Source organism: Prionailurus viverrinus, chromosome A1, assembly GCF_022837055.1.
Source record: "Prionailurus viverrinus isolate Anna chromosome A1, UM_Priviv_1.0, whole genome shotgun sequence".
NCBI lineage: Eukaryota > Metazoa > Chordata > Mammalia > Carnivora > Felidae > Prionailurus > Prionailurus viverrinus.
In genome coordinates, this window is record NC_062561.1 from 210,613,881 (window position 1) to 210,631,424 (window position 17,544).

Sequence of the window (17,544 nt, forward strand, 5' to 3'; positions counted from 1 at the left end):
AGAATACAAACACAAATAATAGGTTAAACTGTAAAACATCTAAAAGACTATGAATGTTGTTTCTTGTTTGTAAATATAGGAGCATGACAAAGGCAATGGGAATGTTAAGTACCCTTGTGTTAAAACAGTGACCAAAATTAGTCATAACAAAAATCAAGTTCAACTAAGGATTCTTAAATGTATCTAAACAGATTCAGTACTATGGCTAACATTAGCGGAAAAAATTTTAAAGTGACACCTATTAAAGAACAGCCAGTGACAAAAACAGTTTTTCATCAAATAAACTAGTTTTTCTCTCTTTTTTCCTGTATCTAAACATAGACACTCCTGAAAAAAATCCCTTCATTTAACAGACTTAACTGGAAATAGCCTAGAAGAATTAACCATCCATTTTTTCTCATAAATATGTTATGCTTTCCCTGAAAAGAGGACATTACTGAACCATGATCAATATTGGTTTCCTCTAAACACACACACACGCAGATGGGGGACAATCGGTGTGGGGGGGGGGGGATGGGGGTGGGGTGCTGAGTTATACTATTCTGCACATACTCTTATGGATACCACATAAGAAAAACTGTAAAACAGTTGCCCTGATGCAGTGCCATCTGTAGTCACTGAATGAGGTGAGGCTCTGTGACCCACCAAAATGAAAGTACCCATGTCTTTCTCATGGTGAGCTAACAGGCAACTCACATGATGAAAAGAAATGCAGCCAAGAATATAGTGTGAACTTCGATCCAAAAGTTCTTCTCCAGAGTCCATTCATAGGCTGTTTTAGGAATCACCAAAGTTCCTAAAATTGTCAGCAAAAATCTGTGTGCATATATTTTGCTGCAGAAAACATTTACAGCTTTAGTGCAGGAGTTGGCAGACTTTTTCTGTAAAGGACCAGATAATGAGTATTTTAAGTTTTGTGGGCCACATGGTCTCTGCTGCAACTATTTAACTCTACCACTGTAGCACAAAAGCAGGCACAGACAATGGTAAATAGTAAATGAACAGGCATAGCTGTTTCCAATAAAACTTTTATTTACAAAAACAGGGTGCAGGCTGGATTTGGCCCATGGCTATAGTTTGCTGACCCCAGTTATATTCCATCCATCCTCTTAGTCATTTTCTTCTTTACTCAAAGACTCACGTTCAAGTCTTTCTAGTTCCTGAGCAATTTTAAAATCCATTTGAACATATTCAAGACATAACTTCAGTCTTCTTTGATCTACTTAACTCCAATGACCTCTTCTAACACTTTTCAACAGCCCCAACTATGGCTAACTCTGCCATTACCACAGATAGTTCCTTTTCTGAAACCATGAGCTTCCAATATTTATTGTTTTAACAAATGTTTTTTAGCTGATATGTGCTAGGCTCTAGATATTCCATTTACTGGTCACATAACTTTCTATCTTCCAGTTCAACTTTTTTTTTTTTTTTCAATATCAACCACTCCTTAGGCATACACCTGAGAGTCCTCTTGCTTTACCTACAATGAACAATCTTTATTCCGTCCGGAATAACTCCCTCCTCCCCCATCATTGTATTCCATTCAAACATCCAGCCTCCCAAATAAGATTCAGGAGTATCATACAAATACACAGAATGACTGTCTCTGCAAATCTACATTCTATAGCCCTTAATGTCCCACATTTCTTCTAGGCATTTTTTTCTCACAACCCTCAATAGCTATTCGAAGTCTTTACTATTGTACTGAAGGCTTCATGACAACTCCCAACACAAAATTAATGACCCTGCCAGTAGTTTCCTACCTAAGACCCACAGCCTACAAACAACTGTGGGTATGAGCCCTCCACAACCCCTCCATTCCCAGTGTAAATATATTCCCTCCTCTCACTGAAAGCCAACTCCTGCCTGCTCTTATGCATGATCACAACCACTACCACCTTCTCATGTACTTGCATTATTACCTGGTATGTTTGGTTTTTGCAGGACTGTATTAGTTACGTATGCTGTGTAAGAAATCACCAAACTAAACTAATAAATTGGAGGTGGTTTAAGCCCCTAACAGTTTTGGAGGTCAGAAGTCCATCGCAACGTAGCTGAATTCTTTGCTTAGGGTCTCACAGACTGAAATCAGGATGGTGATAGGGCTGCATTCCTCTCTGGAAGCTCTGGGCAAGAATCTGCTTCCAAGCTCATTAGGTTGCTGGCAAAATTCAAGTTCCTTGTAATTGCAGGACTGAGATGCCCATTTCCTTGCTGTCAGCTGGGGGCTGCTCTCAGTATCTAGAAGCTGTGTGCCTTCCTTGCCACATGAATTACTCCACCTTCAAAGCCAGCAAATGAGAATCCTTCTCATGTTGAATCTAAATTAGACAAAAGTCATGCCTGCAAATGTTTGCAAAATAATCCCCTCTTTATCTATAACTCCTTTGAAATGGCTAAGGAGTAATATCCTTAAGCTTCCTAGGGATTGCCTGGTTTGGTTAAGAAAATCTGTGAGGCCCACATTAATTTCTTGAAAAAGCCTTTAGTATAACTAAGTAATCTGACCCTATGATCTTTCTGAGGTTTGAGCAAAAGGTTATATATACACCCTTGGTTCCTTCTCTGTACCATACTTTCAGAAGCAATTTCTTCATTTTAACATTATTTACCATCTGGATAGGCTCAAAACAAACTAAATCATCTAGTCCTGGTACCTCTCTAATAAAACTTCTTTCCATTTAACTTTATTCTCTCATATATTACTATAAGCAGCAAGAAGAAAGCAGGCAGTACCTTCAACACTTTGCTCAGAAATCACCTTAGCTATATCTCCAACTTACTCATGTAAGTCTGCTTACATCTTCAAAGCCAGCAACAGAGACTCTCCCTCAGGTCAAATCCCTCCCACACCTCAAATTTCTTTTGTCAGGAATAGCCCAATCCCTTTAAGGGCCCACCGGATTAGACAGGATCCACTGAAGATAATCCTCCTTTCTCAACTATGCCATTCAATATAATCTAACCATAGGAGTGTTGGGTCCTGCTCATAGTTCACAACCATACTCGAGAGGAGGAGCAGGAATCTTGGGGGCCATCTTAGAATTCTGTCTACAACCATGACTATGAGCGTAGCAATTCTGAAACTACTTTCTATGTGTGGTAGCAATGAACAAATGAATTACTATAGTGATGATATTAGAAGCCAAATTTCTCACTGTTGAAGAAGTGAAATACAAATATAGAATGGGGAAAGGCTGAGAAGTTAGATTAGAATTACTTCATAGATCAGTGTGAATTCATGATTATATATTTATATGTATATAATATATATTTTATATATTTATATATTTATATATTTTATAATATATATTATATATTTTTATATTTTTATATTATATGTAATATATATATACATGGGGTTTTTTAATACATATATATTATACATATATTATACATATATTATATGTAATATATATATACATGGGGTTTTTTTATACATATATATATATATGTAATATATATATACATGGGGTTTTTTTGGTTATTTGGTTTATCTCCCATCCCAGCTCTCTCTCCTGAAATAGTCTAGAAGCAATGGTGCCCCAGCATCAGTGAACATACGCAGTGCCAGGATCTAGATTTGTAAACAGAATTCCCTATTAAAAGGAGCCATGGATCAATAGAGAAATGGGTAACATTAGAGCAGGAAAAGTACAAGATGAGCCAGGAACATTTTGTTGTGCCAGAATGTAACAAAGTACCCCAAAAGTGATGGGGATATGTCAAAAGGACAGAAACCAGTGTTAGGGAGTTTCTATTAGATAAAAAGGTCTGGAAATATTCAGAAATTGGAAAGAAACACAATGTGCTTCAAATCACTGCACTTTGGGGGAGTTTATATTTGTGGTTAAAACCACCAGTTAAAACTGCTTACAGAAACAAAAATATACCTAGAATTCACAGTTTAAAATGTTTTACTTCTTAGGAAACAGTATTTCCCATTAAAAGGATATGACTAAAATGTTTCATCTCCAAATAATAACAGCAAATTTTTGGAGTGGCTGGAGATCAGAATAACTACATGTACTATTCAAATATAAATAAATATTTAAAAACATGTTTTTCCTGTAATTATTTATAAAGCTTCTAATTTCCATAATTAAAGGATATTCAAGGAGAAATTGCCCAATTAAAGATCCAAGCATTCTAGGGTCCCTGAACCTATCCTCTACCACGTTAGTCATGTAACTAAGAAAGAAATGTAACAGAATTGTTTTGATGTTGAAGAGAAAAGGGTTGAAGACAATCCAAAGGAAATGCACTTAACAATATCAACTCTAGATGAACTGACAAAAGGAAGTTTAATAAGTGAAACTCTAAGATAATCACAGGCATTCATTTATTATCATCTATGAAAACACCTTTTAATTTAACTTAATACTGATTTGTTATAGAGTTTTGATGTACAGGAATACTTCTCAGTGAGGGCTAGAAATTTAATAGTCACACATTTGTGGGATCTAGGCCAAACAGCCCCATTTGAGTCTCAGGCAAAGTGTGTGTGTGAGACTTCAAAGTAAGAGAGGAAAACACTTTCTGATTGGAAGTAACGTACCAAAATTCTGGTTTAGAATAAATGAGTTTTAGATGACAATATAATTAAGATTTTAAAGTATGCTTTTGAATAGTTTAAAGGTTGATTCCTCCTTATCCTTGTCCTACTTTCTTAATGTTAAAAAAGAGACAACAGGGGCGCCTGGGTGGCTCAGTTGGTTAAGTGTCCGATTTTGGCTCAGGTCATGATCTCACAGTCCGTGAGTTTGAGCCCCACCTCGGGCTCTGTGCTGCTATGAGTTCAGAGCCTGGAGCTTGCCTGGGATTCTGTGTCTCCCTCTCTCTCTGCCCCTACCCCATTCACGTTCTGTCTCTGTCTCTCAAAAAATGAATAAACATTAAAAAAAATTTTTTTTAAAAAGAGAGAGACAACAGGCGCAAAATGGAATCACTTATGTTAAACCCATGGCACCAAAAAGAAACTTAATACCTAACCTAAGTACTGTTTCAAACTCTCCCAGGAATGTAATCTTAACCAGAAAGTCTGGAATTTCCTGATCAACACCAGTGAGGTTATCCAACTAATAGACCCGTTTGTTCCCCCAAAAGGAAGGTATAACCTTGCTGGAAATAATCCTTTTTTTCCTATTTGTAAGTTTCTTGTCCCACCCTCTCTCTGCCTTTGAAAACATTCCATTTTGTACATCTCATAACTTTAGACTACTTGCTAGAAGAGATGCTGCCCAAGTCACAAATCACTGAAGAAAAACAATGAGAGCGACAAATTTACTCAGCTGGATTTCTTTTGGATTTAACACTACTCGCCTGAACCTAAAGAAGTAAGATCCCATTTTCCCCACGTACAATAATCAATAATCCCATGAACTCCAGACCAACGTTCTTCATGTTTAAAAAACACACACACACACACACACACACACACAGCAGGACCCGATTTACAAAGTATATCTTATGAAAAACTTGAACACATAAAACAGACAAAACTGGGAACTCCTCTGGCTGAAGTGAGAACGCCCCTGCCCCTCACCCCCATCCCCAGGCCTCTCCTTGCACCTTACTGCAGCCCCTGCGGCACTCACAACATAATTCCAAGATGGCAGAACATGCAAAAGGTGACTCCAAGCAATAACTGATGTAAAGGGTCTGCTATCATCAGAAAAAATGTTTTTCAGATGCATAAGGAAAATACAGAATACAGAAACCAAAATGTTCTAAGTGATTATATTTGGGTAGTAGAATTATGAGTAATTTTTTCTTTTCCAAATTTTCTACTATTGACAGGAATTACTGTTAGAAACCCAATAAACTTTATTTTTCCAAGATGTAAATGTAATTATTCTTCCTGTAATGCACTGTGTTGTAGTATACAACAGAAAAAAGCATTTCTTTACTACTGTGACTATACTTAAAAATACACACACATACACACACAGTGATGTAAAGATTAGAGATACAAATTTAACAATATAATTAGAAAGGCCTGTTTATATTTAAAGTACATAATATTTTAATCACAACAGATCAGATATATTTAATTGTTTCCTTTAATGTCCTATTCACTGCAATTTCCAGTAAAGCCACAAGTTACTAATTACTCTTGGAATCAGAAAAGAGGTTAAAAAGTTAAGGAAAAAAAGTGTCCTATGAAATCTACTACTTTCAAATAATAATTCTTGCATTTCCAAAACCCATTACTCAAGCCAAAGACTGCAATTAAGATACCAGTAACATTTCCTAGACAAGTAAATAGTCCATTAATTACATCTGCTTCTAGGAAATGGAAAGAGTAAATATTAACCATGATTTTGAAATCAAAACGGAGATATCCGGCAAAGTGGGAGAAGTTATAGTACATGGTTACAATATATATAGATTTTTGCACATTGGTAACTAAAATTTTTTCCCAGTTTTATTGAGAAATAATTGATATACATCACTGTATAAGTTTAAGGCATATAGCATGATAATATGATTTACATGTATTATGAAATGATTATCACAATAGGTTCAGCTAACATCCCTCATCTCATATAGATACAATATAAAAAAGAAAAAAGTAAAAAAAAAAAAAAAAAAAACTTGTGACGAGAACTTTTAGGATTTACTTCCATAACAACTTTCCTGTATATCATACAGTATTATAGTCATAACATTGTACATTATTATACCCCTAGTATTTATGTACCTTATAACTAGGAATTTGTACCTTTTGACTACCCTTCTCCAATTCCCTCATCCCCCACCTTCAGCCTCTGGTAACCACATGTCTGATGTCCTTTTCTGCGAGTCTGCGGTTTTTGGTCGGGCAGGGAATTGTTTGTTTGTTAGATTCCACATATAAGTGAGATCATATAGTATTTGTCTTTCTCTGTCTAGCTTATTTCATTTAGCATAATGCCTTGAAGTTCCATCCATGTTGTTGCAAATGGTAGCATTTCCTCATCTTTTATGGCTGAATAATATTCCACCCCATATGTGTGTGTGTGTGTGTGTGTGTGTGTGTGTGTGTGTGTGTTATACCACAACTTCTTTATCCGTTTATCCATCCATGGACACTTAGGTTGTTTCCATGTATTGGTTGCTGCAAACAATGCTGCTATGAACATGGAGGTGCAGATATCTTTTAAAATTCATCTTTTCATTTCCTTTGGATATATTCCCAGAAGAGGAATTGCTGGATCATATGGTAGTTCTATTTTTAACTTTTTTGAGGATCTTCCATACTGTTTTCCACAGTGGCTACTCCAATTTACAATCTCACCAATACTGCACAAGGGTTCTCTTTTCTCTACATCCATACCAGCATTTGTTATCTCCTGTCTTTTTGATAATGGCCATTCTAACAGGCACGAGGTGATATTTCACTGTGGTTTTAATTTGCATTTCCCTAATGACAAGTCATGTTGAGCATCTTTTCGTGTACTTGTTGGTCTTTAGGACATCTTCCTCAGAAAATGTCTATCCAGGTCCTTTGCTCACTTTTTAATTGGGTTCATTTGCTTTTGCTTTTGCTGTTGAGCTGTATGACTCTTCACATATTTTGGACATTAACCCTTATCAGATATATAGTTTGCAATTAGACATAGAAGGAACCAATCTCAACATAATAAAGGCCATACATGACGAGCTGACAGCTAACACCATACTCAATGGTGAAAGGTTAAAAGCTCTTCATCTAAGATCAGGAACAAGAGACAAGGGTGTCCACTCTCATCACTCTTATTCAAGACAGTACTGGAAGTCATAACTAGAGAAATCAGGTAAGAAAAGAAAATATATCAAAATTGGAAAGTAAGAGGTAAAATGGTCTCTATTTCTATTGCTAAATACAGAAAATCTTAAAGGCTCAACAAAAAAAATTCTTAGATCTAATCAATGAATTCAGTAAAGCTGCAGGACACAAAATTAACATTAAAAAAATCAACAGTGCGGGGCGCTGAGGTGGCTCAGTTAAGCGTCTGACTTCAGCTCAGGTCATAATCTCACAGTTTGTGAGTTCCAGCCCCGCATCAGGCTCTGTGCTGACAGCTCAGAGCCTGGAACCTGCTTTGGATTCTGTGTCTCCCTCTCTCTCTGCTCTTCCCCCATTCATACTCTGTCTCTCTCTCCCTCAAAAATAAATAAAACATTAAAAAAAAAAACAAAACAGTGCTTCCATACACTAACAAAGAACTTCCTGAAAAAGAAATAAAGAAATCAGTCCCATTTACAATAGCACTAAAAACAATTAAACACTTACGAATAAACTTAACCAAGGAGGTAAAAGGTAACTCTGATAACTTAATATTTTAATTTTAATTTTTTTGTGTTTCTACATAGATTTGTTATCCATCCTTGTCCTACTTTCTTAATCATCTTATTATATGCACTATAAGTCTGAGACTGCAGAAACAGCCAGCAAGAGAACTAAACAGATTCCTTTCTCCTTGAAATTTTGTTAGCTAAAACTTAAATCCACAGGGGCGCCTGGGTGGCGCAGTCGGTTAAGCGTCCGACTTCAGCCAGGTCACGATCTCGCGGTCCGGGAGTTCGAGCCCCGCGTCAGGCTCTGGGCTGATGGCTCAGAGCCTGGAGCCTGTTTCTGATTCTGTGTCTCCCTCTCTCTCTGCCCCTCCCCCGTTCATGCTCTGTCTCTCTCTGTCCCAAAAATAAATAAACGTTGAAAAAAAAAATTAAAAAAACAAACAAACAAAAAAACTTAAATCCACAAAGTCTTAGTCTTTTTATAATGTAAGAAATCCCTGAATGGCTGAAACAAGAGCTTAGAGACTGGCAAAAACTTTTCTTCCTCATACTTTTTAAGAACTATTGTCTATGGTAAATACAAGCTAAAAAGAGAATAAATAGGAGTTTTTTAAGGTTTCATTTCCACAAACCAGTTTTTTAAAGTTCTGGATTCCCAAAAGCTTCAAATAAAGCAGATAAAAGCAGAACTAACTGAGTTTAAGATATGGACAGGGACCTATATCCCTGTCTGCTTTCTTTCCTTACCACCCTCACTCTCACAACATCATCTTTGGTGGAACCTAGGGACACTGAAGTTAAGGAGAGACGAATGAGAAATTCTAGTGGAATACATGAAAAAAACTACTGAAGCCACCATTGCAATATAATTGTATGCTTAAATTATATTTGAATTCTGTTTGAATCATCTAACATATACTGGGTACTTAATACAATTAGTCAAGGGGCATCTGGGTGGGTCAGTCCGTTAAGCTGAAACCGACTCTTGGCTTCAGCTCAAGTCCTGATCTCTCGATCTCGTATGTTCGAGCCCCATGTCAGGCTCTGGGCTGGCAGCTCCAAGTCTGCTTGGGATTCTCTGTCTCCCTCTCTCTCTGCCCCTCCCCTACTTGTACTGTCTCTCTCTTTCAAAACTAAAATAAACTTAAAAAAAAAAAACTAACTAAAAATATGCATGAGGCTGGGATCCTCATTAGGGTTGAGAGGCACTTCACTGGGGTTCAATAGAAGGCAATTTGAAACATAGTATATTTATTTATTCCAATAGGTCAACCAGGGCATGTAAAGTAGATTACAGTCAAATCTCCTTATTTGTAGTAGTTATGGTCTATAAAGTTCTGTAAACACTGAATTATCAAATACAGGGTTGGGTTCCTGTAAGCCTCTGGTCACATTTTCATCAAGCAATCAATACATAACTTTATTTATGTTTTTGTTTAAGGACAACCATATAATAATATATATTCCTGATTCACAAACATTGAACTCATAGCCAACAGCACTGTAAGTCATGCCTGAATGAAGCTTATCTAACATATGTATTCTCTCAAGGGCACATCATGGACTTCTTACACTTAGGAACACCAGACAATGCTACAGCACTTCAGCACTACACTTGGGGGCCATTGTAAACAGCAAAATCACCAACAAAAATTGCCCAAGTAAGAAAAACGCAACACTACATAGATCACAGAAAGGATACTTGATTACAACATGAGCTAAAACAACAAAAAAGAGCATCAGCTTTTTCAAATTCTTTTTTGCCACTCTGTACATATGCACGTCTGCAAATGACCATAAAAGCACTGTGTACTGATTTTGGGGTTACAAAAAATTTTTAGCAAATAGGTGAGCTTGCAAATACAGGAACAACAAATAATCGGGACCCACTGTATTTTCTTAAGACAATCAAATCTCATATAAGATTTTGATTTAGTTACAAACCATGATTAGTGTTTTAGAAGAAGGTACTAAGACAGGGAAAGAAAGAGTAAAAATCAAAATTAAAATTGAGGCTCAAACTTCTGCATCAATTATATCCACTGACACTGTAATGTATCTGTGGTAACTTGCATTATTGTTCCCAATCCATCACCCCTCCTGCATCCTCCAGCTTTGGCATGTGATACTGCAGTTCCTCTCACTAAAGACCTGAGCATATTTCTCCACTGTACCGATGTTACCCACAGTCATGTGATTTTCTCTGGCCAATGGAACATCCGTGGACATATGAGCAAAGACTTCAAATGTGCTTCCAGATTTGGGGTTTCCCTCTTACGTTTCTGCCATCACCGTGAGAAAAACATGCCCTCAGGCAGTTTGCTAGTACAAGCGGGAACAGAAACACATGGAACAGACCTAGCACTAACTGGAGCTTGGAGCCAAGCCCAGCCATCCCAAAGATATGTCAGCAATTATAAATAAGCCATTAAGTTTGATAGGATTTATGCTGTTATAGTTAACTGGTATTTAGTGTAATTTTAAAATATTATCTCACTAAAAATCTTTATTTAAAAGGTTGATGAGACTCTTTCATTCTTGTCCTAAGCCCTAGTACATAGTAAGTTTGTGCTATGTTGTTTATAAAGATGGCTACATCCATATCTCCCCGCCCACATGATCTTTTATAATGTGATCTTGTCATTCAACCACCAAATGGTAGAATCTATCTCCCCTCTCCTCAAATTTGCACTGGCGCTATGATGCTACATAAGATTTGAAGCCAGACCTTATAAAATCCAAAGTTTCCATATCCATCCTTCATGGAACCCAGTCATCAAGCAAGAAGTCAAACCCCACTAAGTCCACCACACTGTGAAAAAAGCCCAAACTAGACATGTGGAAAGAGAAAGTGGGAGAGACACAGAGAGAGAGAGAGAGAGAGAGAGAGAGGGCACGCACGCACGCACATGCATGGGTGGGGAGTGCTGGGAGCAGGACAGATACCATGGGGTAGAGCACCAACCATAAACCATGTGAATGATGCATTTTGAACCTTAAAACCATCCTAGTGCCCCAGCTGACACTATATGAAGCATAAGAACTTCCTGATCAATCCACAGAATTGTGAGAAACAATACAGTGTTTAAAACAAGACACTAATTTTTAGGATGAATTATAGCAACTCAAACAAGTTGTTAACAAATGTGTGCCAAATTAATTAAATTCACTAAAATATTGTTTAATGCTTACCTTGGTGTTCGCCATGTCCACAATATACTGGTCTCCCTTTATACATTCCATTACTTCAAAACCATCTCTGTCAATCACTTTAGCCTGAGAGCTTCCAGATACAACAAGAATCATGTCTCCCGTGTTACTATACTGCAATGACTTGATCTGATGGCTTTGTAAAAGAAAAAAGAAAACAGGTGTGTAAGACACTGGGCATAATATTTATACTTCCACTACATTAGGCACTGCCAGAAGGAAGTTGCACAACTGCACAAATTGATAATTCTTCAAAAGCAAGATCATCAACTTCTAATGGGTCCTCAACACCAGTGGCTATCCTGTTAACGCTCTCCTCCCACTCACCACAGCAATCTGTTAAAATCTCTACTCACCAACCAACTCTCCCCTCTTTCAGCTGTTGATTTGTCTGGCTCTTTGCCAAAAGAAACAAACAACAACTGCCTCAACTTCCTCCCACTAGTGTTATAAACTTACTTATCTGCATCTGAACACCTCTCTTCCTCCGCCTCTTTGATTACAATGGTGGATGTAAACCTCTTCCTGCCCAAGGCAAATCTAATACCTGTATTCTGCATCCCATCCCTTCCAGTGTCCTCAGGAACGGCTACTGATTGTCGCCCCTCTTTCCCCTTCACAGCTAAGGCGTTAGAACAAGGTTTCATCTCCTTTATTCCTCTGGTACCATGGCATCCCTTCCATTCTCACCGCTCTACTCATTCCCCTAGCTTCAGACTATGTTACCATTCCAAAGTAGCCCACGTTCAATACCAATGTGCAGTAAAATGGCCCAGCTCTCTCCTTCAGTCTGGGATATGTCGGAAGAATTATACCCGCTTCAGTTTCCCTGTGGGATCAGCTGTGGCTGCTTCTGCCACTCCATGACGCCACAATTCCTGCACCTTCCTAAGCGTGCTTCCCTTGCACCTTCTCTCACAGAGGCTGATCCCACCACGAGCACTCCTCAACCAACCTTCTGCATGCAAATCCCGAAGTTTCAAGGTATGTTTCTGGGGAACCTGACCTGAGAGAGTTGCCACCAGAAACGGCCCTATGAAGTCAATTCCAAAATGAGATCCCGGAGGAGTATTCGTCACTGACTGGCTAGCAGGGAGGACCCTGTCGCAGGTGGCACAGAGTCCCCGCCGTGCTGCAACAGTGCAACTGCAACTGCCACAAATTCACCGTGAAGGGAGAGACACTGGCTGGTGGGCTACTTCAGGCATCTGAGAGGTACGGGAAAAGGAATAACTGAAACAACTGCAGAACTGGATCCCTATTACCTGGGTAGTCAGTACGATGAACAAAGACAACGAAAGGCTGAGGCTGACTAAATCACCAATTAAAAACTATAGTGTGAAAGCCAGAGGGCCTCTCTGGCAGCCTATAAAGAGAGGGTTATTGTCCCTGTCAGGTAAGTGGACGATTTGGTAAAGCGTCTTTTTCTACCACTATTAGGAAGAGGGACCCAAAGCAGTTGACGTTCACAGGTGACCAACAAGAGCACATGTGTGCATGCTCGAGCCAGAGCTGCATTACTTTTCTGGCCCTTTGTCTTAACATACTCAGAAGGGACCTGGACCATCTGGACAACGTGAAGAAATTCATGTTGGTCTATGATCTAGATGACATCATGCTAATTGAATCCGGTGAGCAAAAAATCAAGTACACTGGTGAGAAACTAGAAGTAGGGTTTGTCTCCAGAAGATGACAAACCCTAGGAAAGATCAAGAGATGGAGATAAGGAGACGTGGGGAAGATGCATGTAGACATGCCCACAAAAGTGGACACGAAATACGAAGCTTTTTGTATCACATGTTAATCCCAAAGGACATCAACTTCGAAAGAGGCAATAAACAATGCAAAATGAGTTGGCCAGTTCAGTTGACATTAGGTAGCTTTTGTCGTCATCCATGCCACTGTTAATGCAATAGGCAGTGGAAGTAGGGATAGAAGTTAGGCATGGGACCAATGGTAACTCTCCAAAATAGACCTATTATTGCCAAAGGTCCAACCTCTCAGTAACTGAAGTCTATGATGAGCCCCACTCCCAAAATCAGTACTAAGCTAGTGGAAAGTATGGAATATGAAAAACTGTGTAATAAGTATATGGGAAAAAACAGAGTGGGGAGGACTGAAAATATGTACCAAGGGGACGGGAGTAAATATTTTAAGTAGAATGATCAGGAAGTAAGTGACCGAGTGGGCTACGAAGTGAGGGAGTAGGCTGTGACAATATTTTGAGGAAGAGTGTTCTAAGAAGAAGCGACTTCTATCAGAAATGACCTGCAGCAAGAGTGTTCTGGCATTTGCCCAATGTAACCTGGAGCAGGCTGAGCAAAACAAACAGGAGTTGGAGAGGTCAGAATGCAGCAGGTGGGGATGTGCAGATCACAGAGGGCACGTAAGCCCCTGAAAGGGCCTTGGCTTTTGTTCTCTCTGAGAGAAATCAGAAGAAACCAACCAGAGTGCTTTGAGTGGAGCAAGGACACAATCTGACCTACACTATACAGCACCATTTTTTTGTGCCTGGACCATTTTGCACTCTGAAGTCTGTGGGCTTCTTCTTCCTATGTTTTTTAAACATCTTTAAAAAACTACATTAGGCATATAGTGGAAACCAGCTATAAAGGAATAAATATTAAAATATTTTTTTAATTTGTGATATAATATGTGAGTCTCCGTACTAACGTATCAAGACACTATGCCTAGAGGCAGATCTACTGTAATTTCAAAGTAATGATGAGCATAAATAATACATATTTCAATGTACCTGTAGTAATGATAATATAGTAAGAAAGCACTGAAATTTGTAGGTACACCTGTGCCTTTGTTGCCTAGTTTCATAATTAAAGGAAATGATAAAAATCAGTTAGTGGTTAACGAAAAGAAACAATTTTTTTTTTTTTTAATTTTTTTTTTCAACGTTTATTTATTTTTGGGACAGAGAGAGACAGAGCATGAACGGGGGAGGGGCAGAGAGAGGGAGACACAGAATCGGAAACAGGCTCCAGGCTCTGAGCCATCAGCCCAGAGCCCGACGCGGGGCTCGAACTCCTGGACCGGGAGATCGTGACCTGGCTGAAGTCGGACGCTTAACCGACTGCGCCACCCAGGCGCCCGAAAAGAAACAATTTTTTACCCAAGTTCACAGAAATTGGGAATACCAGATATTGAACTTATGAGTCATGGAATTTAAAACAACTATAATTAAGAAATTAAATGACAAGATAGATTATACACAGATTTGAAAATCACAAAAAAAGAAATACGTAGACATTTTAGAATGAAAACTACAATAACTGAAATTTAGAACTAATGGGTGGATTTAACAGGTGAGAATTACTGGCTAAACGATTATTTTTAGACTGAAGCATGGTGAGAAAAAATGGAAAATGCAAGAGAAAACATAAGGGAAACATGAGATATGGTGAAAAAGCCTCACATTAGATTTGTAGAATGGAAAGAGAGAGAAGCAACATGTGAAGAGGTGACCGTCAAAATTTTGGAAAAATGATAAGACACTAACCCAGAGATTCAGTAAGTACTATAAACCCCAATAGGGTAGCAAAAAAACCACACCCAGGCACATCACAGCAAAAGTGTTGAACGTCAAAGACAAAAGTAAAACCTTAAAAACACTTTTTTTCCAAACATGTTTTCATCAGGAAACTCAAAGTAAAACTACAGATACCACTATATACGTACCAAATGACTAAAATTTAAAAGGCTAACAATACCAAGTGTATCACTGGGACTGTGAAATGAAAAAAATCTACCTTCAGAGACAAAGGAAGATGTCACATCAACAACTGCAATGTAGGAGACTGTCACCATTCTGCGTAAGACTAACACTTCCCAACAGAACTTTCTGCAATGGTAGAAATGCTCTACATCTGTGTTGTCCATTGTCATAACCACTAGCCACATGTTTCTATCGAGCACTAGAAATATGGCTAGTGCAACTAAGGAACTTAATTTTTAATTTTATTTTATTTAAATTTAAATAGCTACATATGAACAGTGCAGCTGTTAAAATATGAAATAAATATAAAACAGTCTGAACTTAAGAAAAACAGAAGATTCTTATTGGCTCATAAAACAGATGAAAAATGAAATACAAAGGAAAATGGCCTTTAAAAAAAGGAAAACCTGGGGGGGACTTGGGGGGCTCACTTGGTTAAGCATCCAACTTCGGCTCAGGTCATGATCTTGCAGTTCGTGGGTTTGAGCTCTACATCCTGCTCTGTGCTGACAGCTCAGAGCCTGAGGCCTGCTTCAGATTCTGTCTTCCTCTCTCTCTATCCCTCTGCTACTCACACTCTTTCTCTCTCAAAAATAAGTAAAAATTTTAAAGAAAGAAAGAAAGAAAATCCGGGGTGTTTGGTAGTTCAGTCAGTTGGCATCCAACTCTTGATTTCAGCTCAGGTCATGGTCTCAGTTCATGGGTTCAAGTCCCATGTCAGACTCTGCACTGGTGATGCAGAGCATGCTTGGGATTCTCTGTCTCCCTCTTTCTCTCTCCCTCCCCTCCTTGTGCTCTATCTTTCTCTCTCCCTCTCAAAATAAATAAACACACACATGCACACACACAAACCCTAGTGAAATCTATTAAAGTCTATTTGGATGATAATAGTACAAGTACTAAAAAAGTCAGTGTGACTGATTTCCAGTTACAAATTTAGAAATGACTAATAAGTAAATTCGTCAGGTAAAAATTTCTTATTCCCCATGCTAAAAAACCATCTACAACATTCTTCAGAGATGGATCACATCAGAGCGATCTTAAAGGAATGCTATCACAGGTTATCATTCTCTCAAAAAAGAAATCACCAAATAAATATGAATGGCCAACAAATAATTAAACACTTTAAATAGATATTAATACACAAACCCACAAAGAATTCTGCTGGAGAATCAACTTAGTAAAGTCCCAAATATAAAATTTCTCTATCAAAAATAAAATTGAACATGGTTGTTTTTTAAGCTGTCCTCATAACTTCTTTTATGAATATAACTCTCTTGGCAAAAAAAAAAAAAAAAAAAAACAGTCAAATTCTTTGATTTATTCTAACAGGCCAATCTCAAAATAAAATAAATCTCAACGATAAGACAATTTTAACAAAAATTTAGGCAATTTAGTCTTATTTAGATTTACTTTTAAGTCTGTAATTTCAAGACTGAGAAATAAATGGATATTTCAGGAAAAAAAACTATTAACTTATGATAATTTTGTCTTTTAGAAACAGAATATAGACACAAAAAAATCAAAATTTAAATGTGTCTGGCTAATCTTCAAAAGAATTATTCTTCCTAGGGTGCCTGGCTGGCTCAGTCAGAAAAGCATGCAACTCGATCTCAGGGTAATGAGTTCGAGCCCCACATTGGGTATAGAGGTGACTTAAATAAATCTTAAAAAAAAAAAAAGGAATTATTCTTCCTGGCTAGTTACTAAATCCAAATCAGATATTTACCAATGAAACTGCTCTTTTGTACAGCTACCACTAACTAGAAACTGGTGCTCAAAAATTACACTGACCATTTCTCCTAAAATGCTGAAATTCTAGCTGATAGTTTTTTAAATATTTATTCTTAAAAGAGCCGTTCTTAATACACTGATTCAAAGTTAATTCCAATGCAAAGATAATTCAAAGGTCCGAGTGTGCTCTGAGGTTAGACTGTGTGACAGTGTGAGAAATTTCACAGTGTGAATTAAGGTAGAGGAGAAACTGAAGCTCCCACACCAGATGCTCATGAGAAAGAAACTTAGAAAAGCAAATATGGGGGCGCCTGGGTGGCTCAGTCGGTTAAGCATACGACTTCAGCTCAGGTCATGATCTCGTGGTCCGTGAGTTCGAGCCCCGCGTCAGGCTCTGTGCTGACCACTCAGAGCCTGGAGCCTGTTTCAGATTCTGTGTCTCCCTCTCTCTCTGACCCTCCCCCGTTCATGCTCTGTCTCTCTCTGTCTCAAAAATAAATAAACATTAAAAAAAAAAACTAAAAAAAAAAAAAAAAAAAAAAAAAAGCAAATATGGTGCTATTGCCCAGGTACTTCCTTCCTAAAAAGAAAAGCCTCTCTGGCCTATC

At 38.0% G+C, this 17,544-nt stretch overlaps 1 protein-coding gene across 2 annotated transcripts in view; it reads right to left on the reverse strand.

Annotated features, from left to right (window-relative positions):
- Positions 1 to 17,544, reverse strand: part of WDR70 (WD repeat domain 70) — a 312,572-nt gene that overhangs the window by 217,283 nt on the left and 77,745 nt on the right. For both annotated transcript variants that reach the window (XM_047858021.1, XM_047858030.1), the window contains exon 8: positions 11,458 to 11,611. In XM_047858021.1, the coding sequence (XP_047713977.1) occupies positions 11,458 to 11,611 (154 nt within the window). The remainder of the gene's footprint in view (positions 1 to 11,457; positions 11,612 to 17,544) is intronic.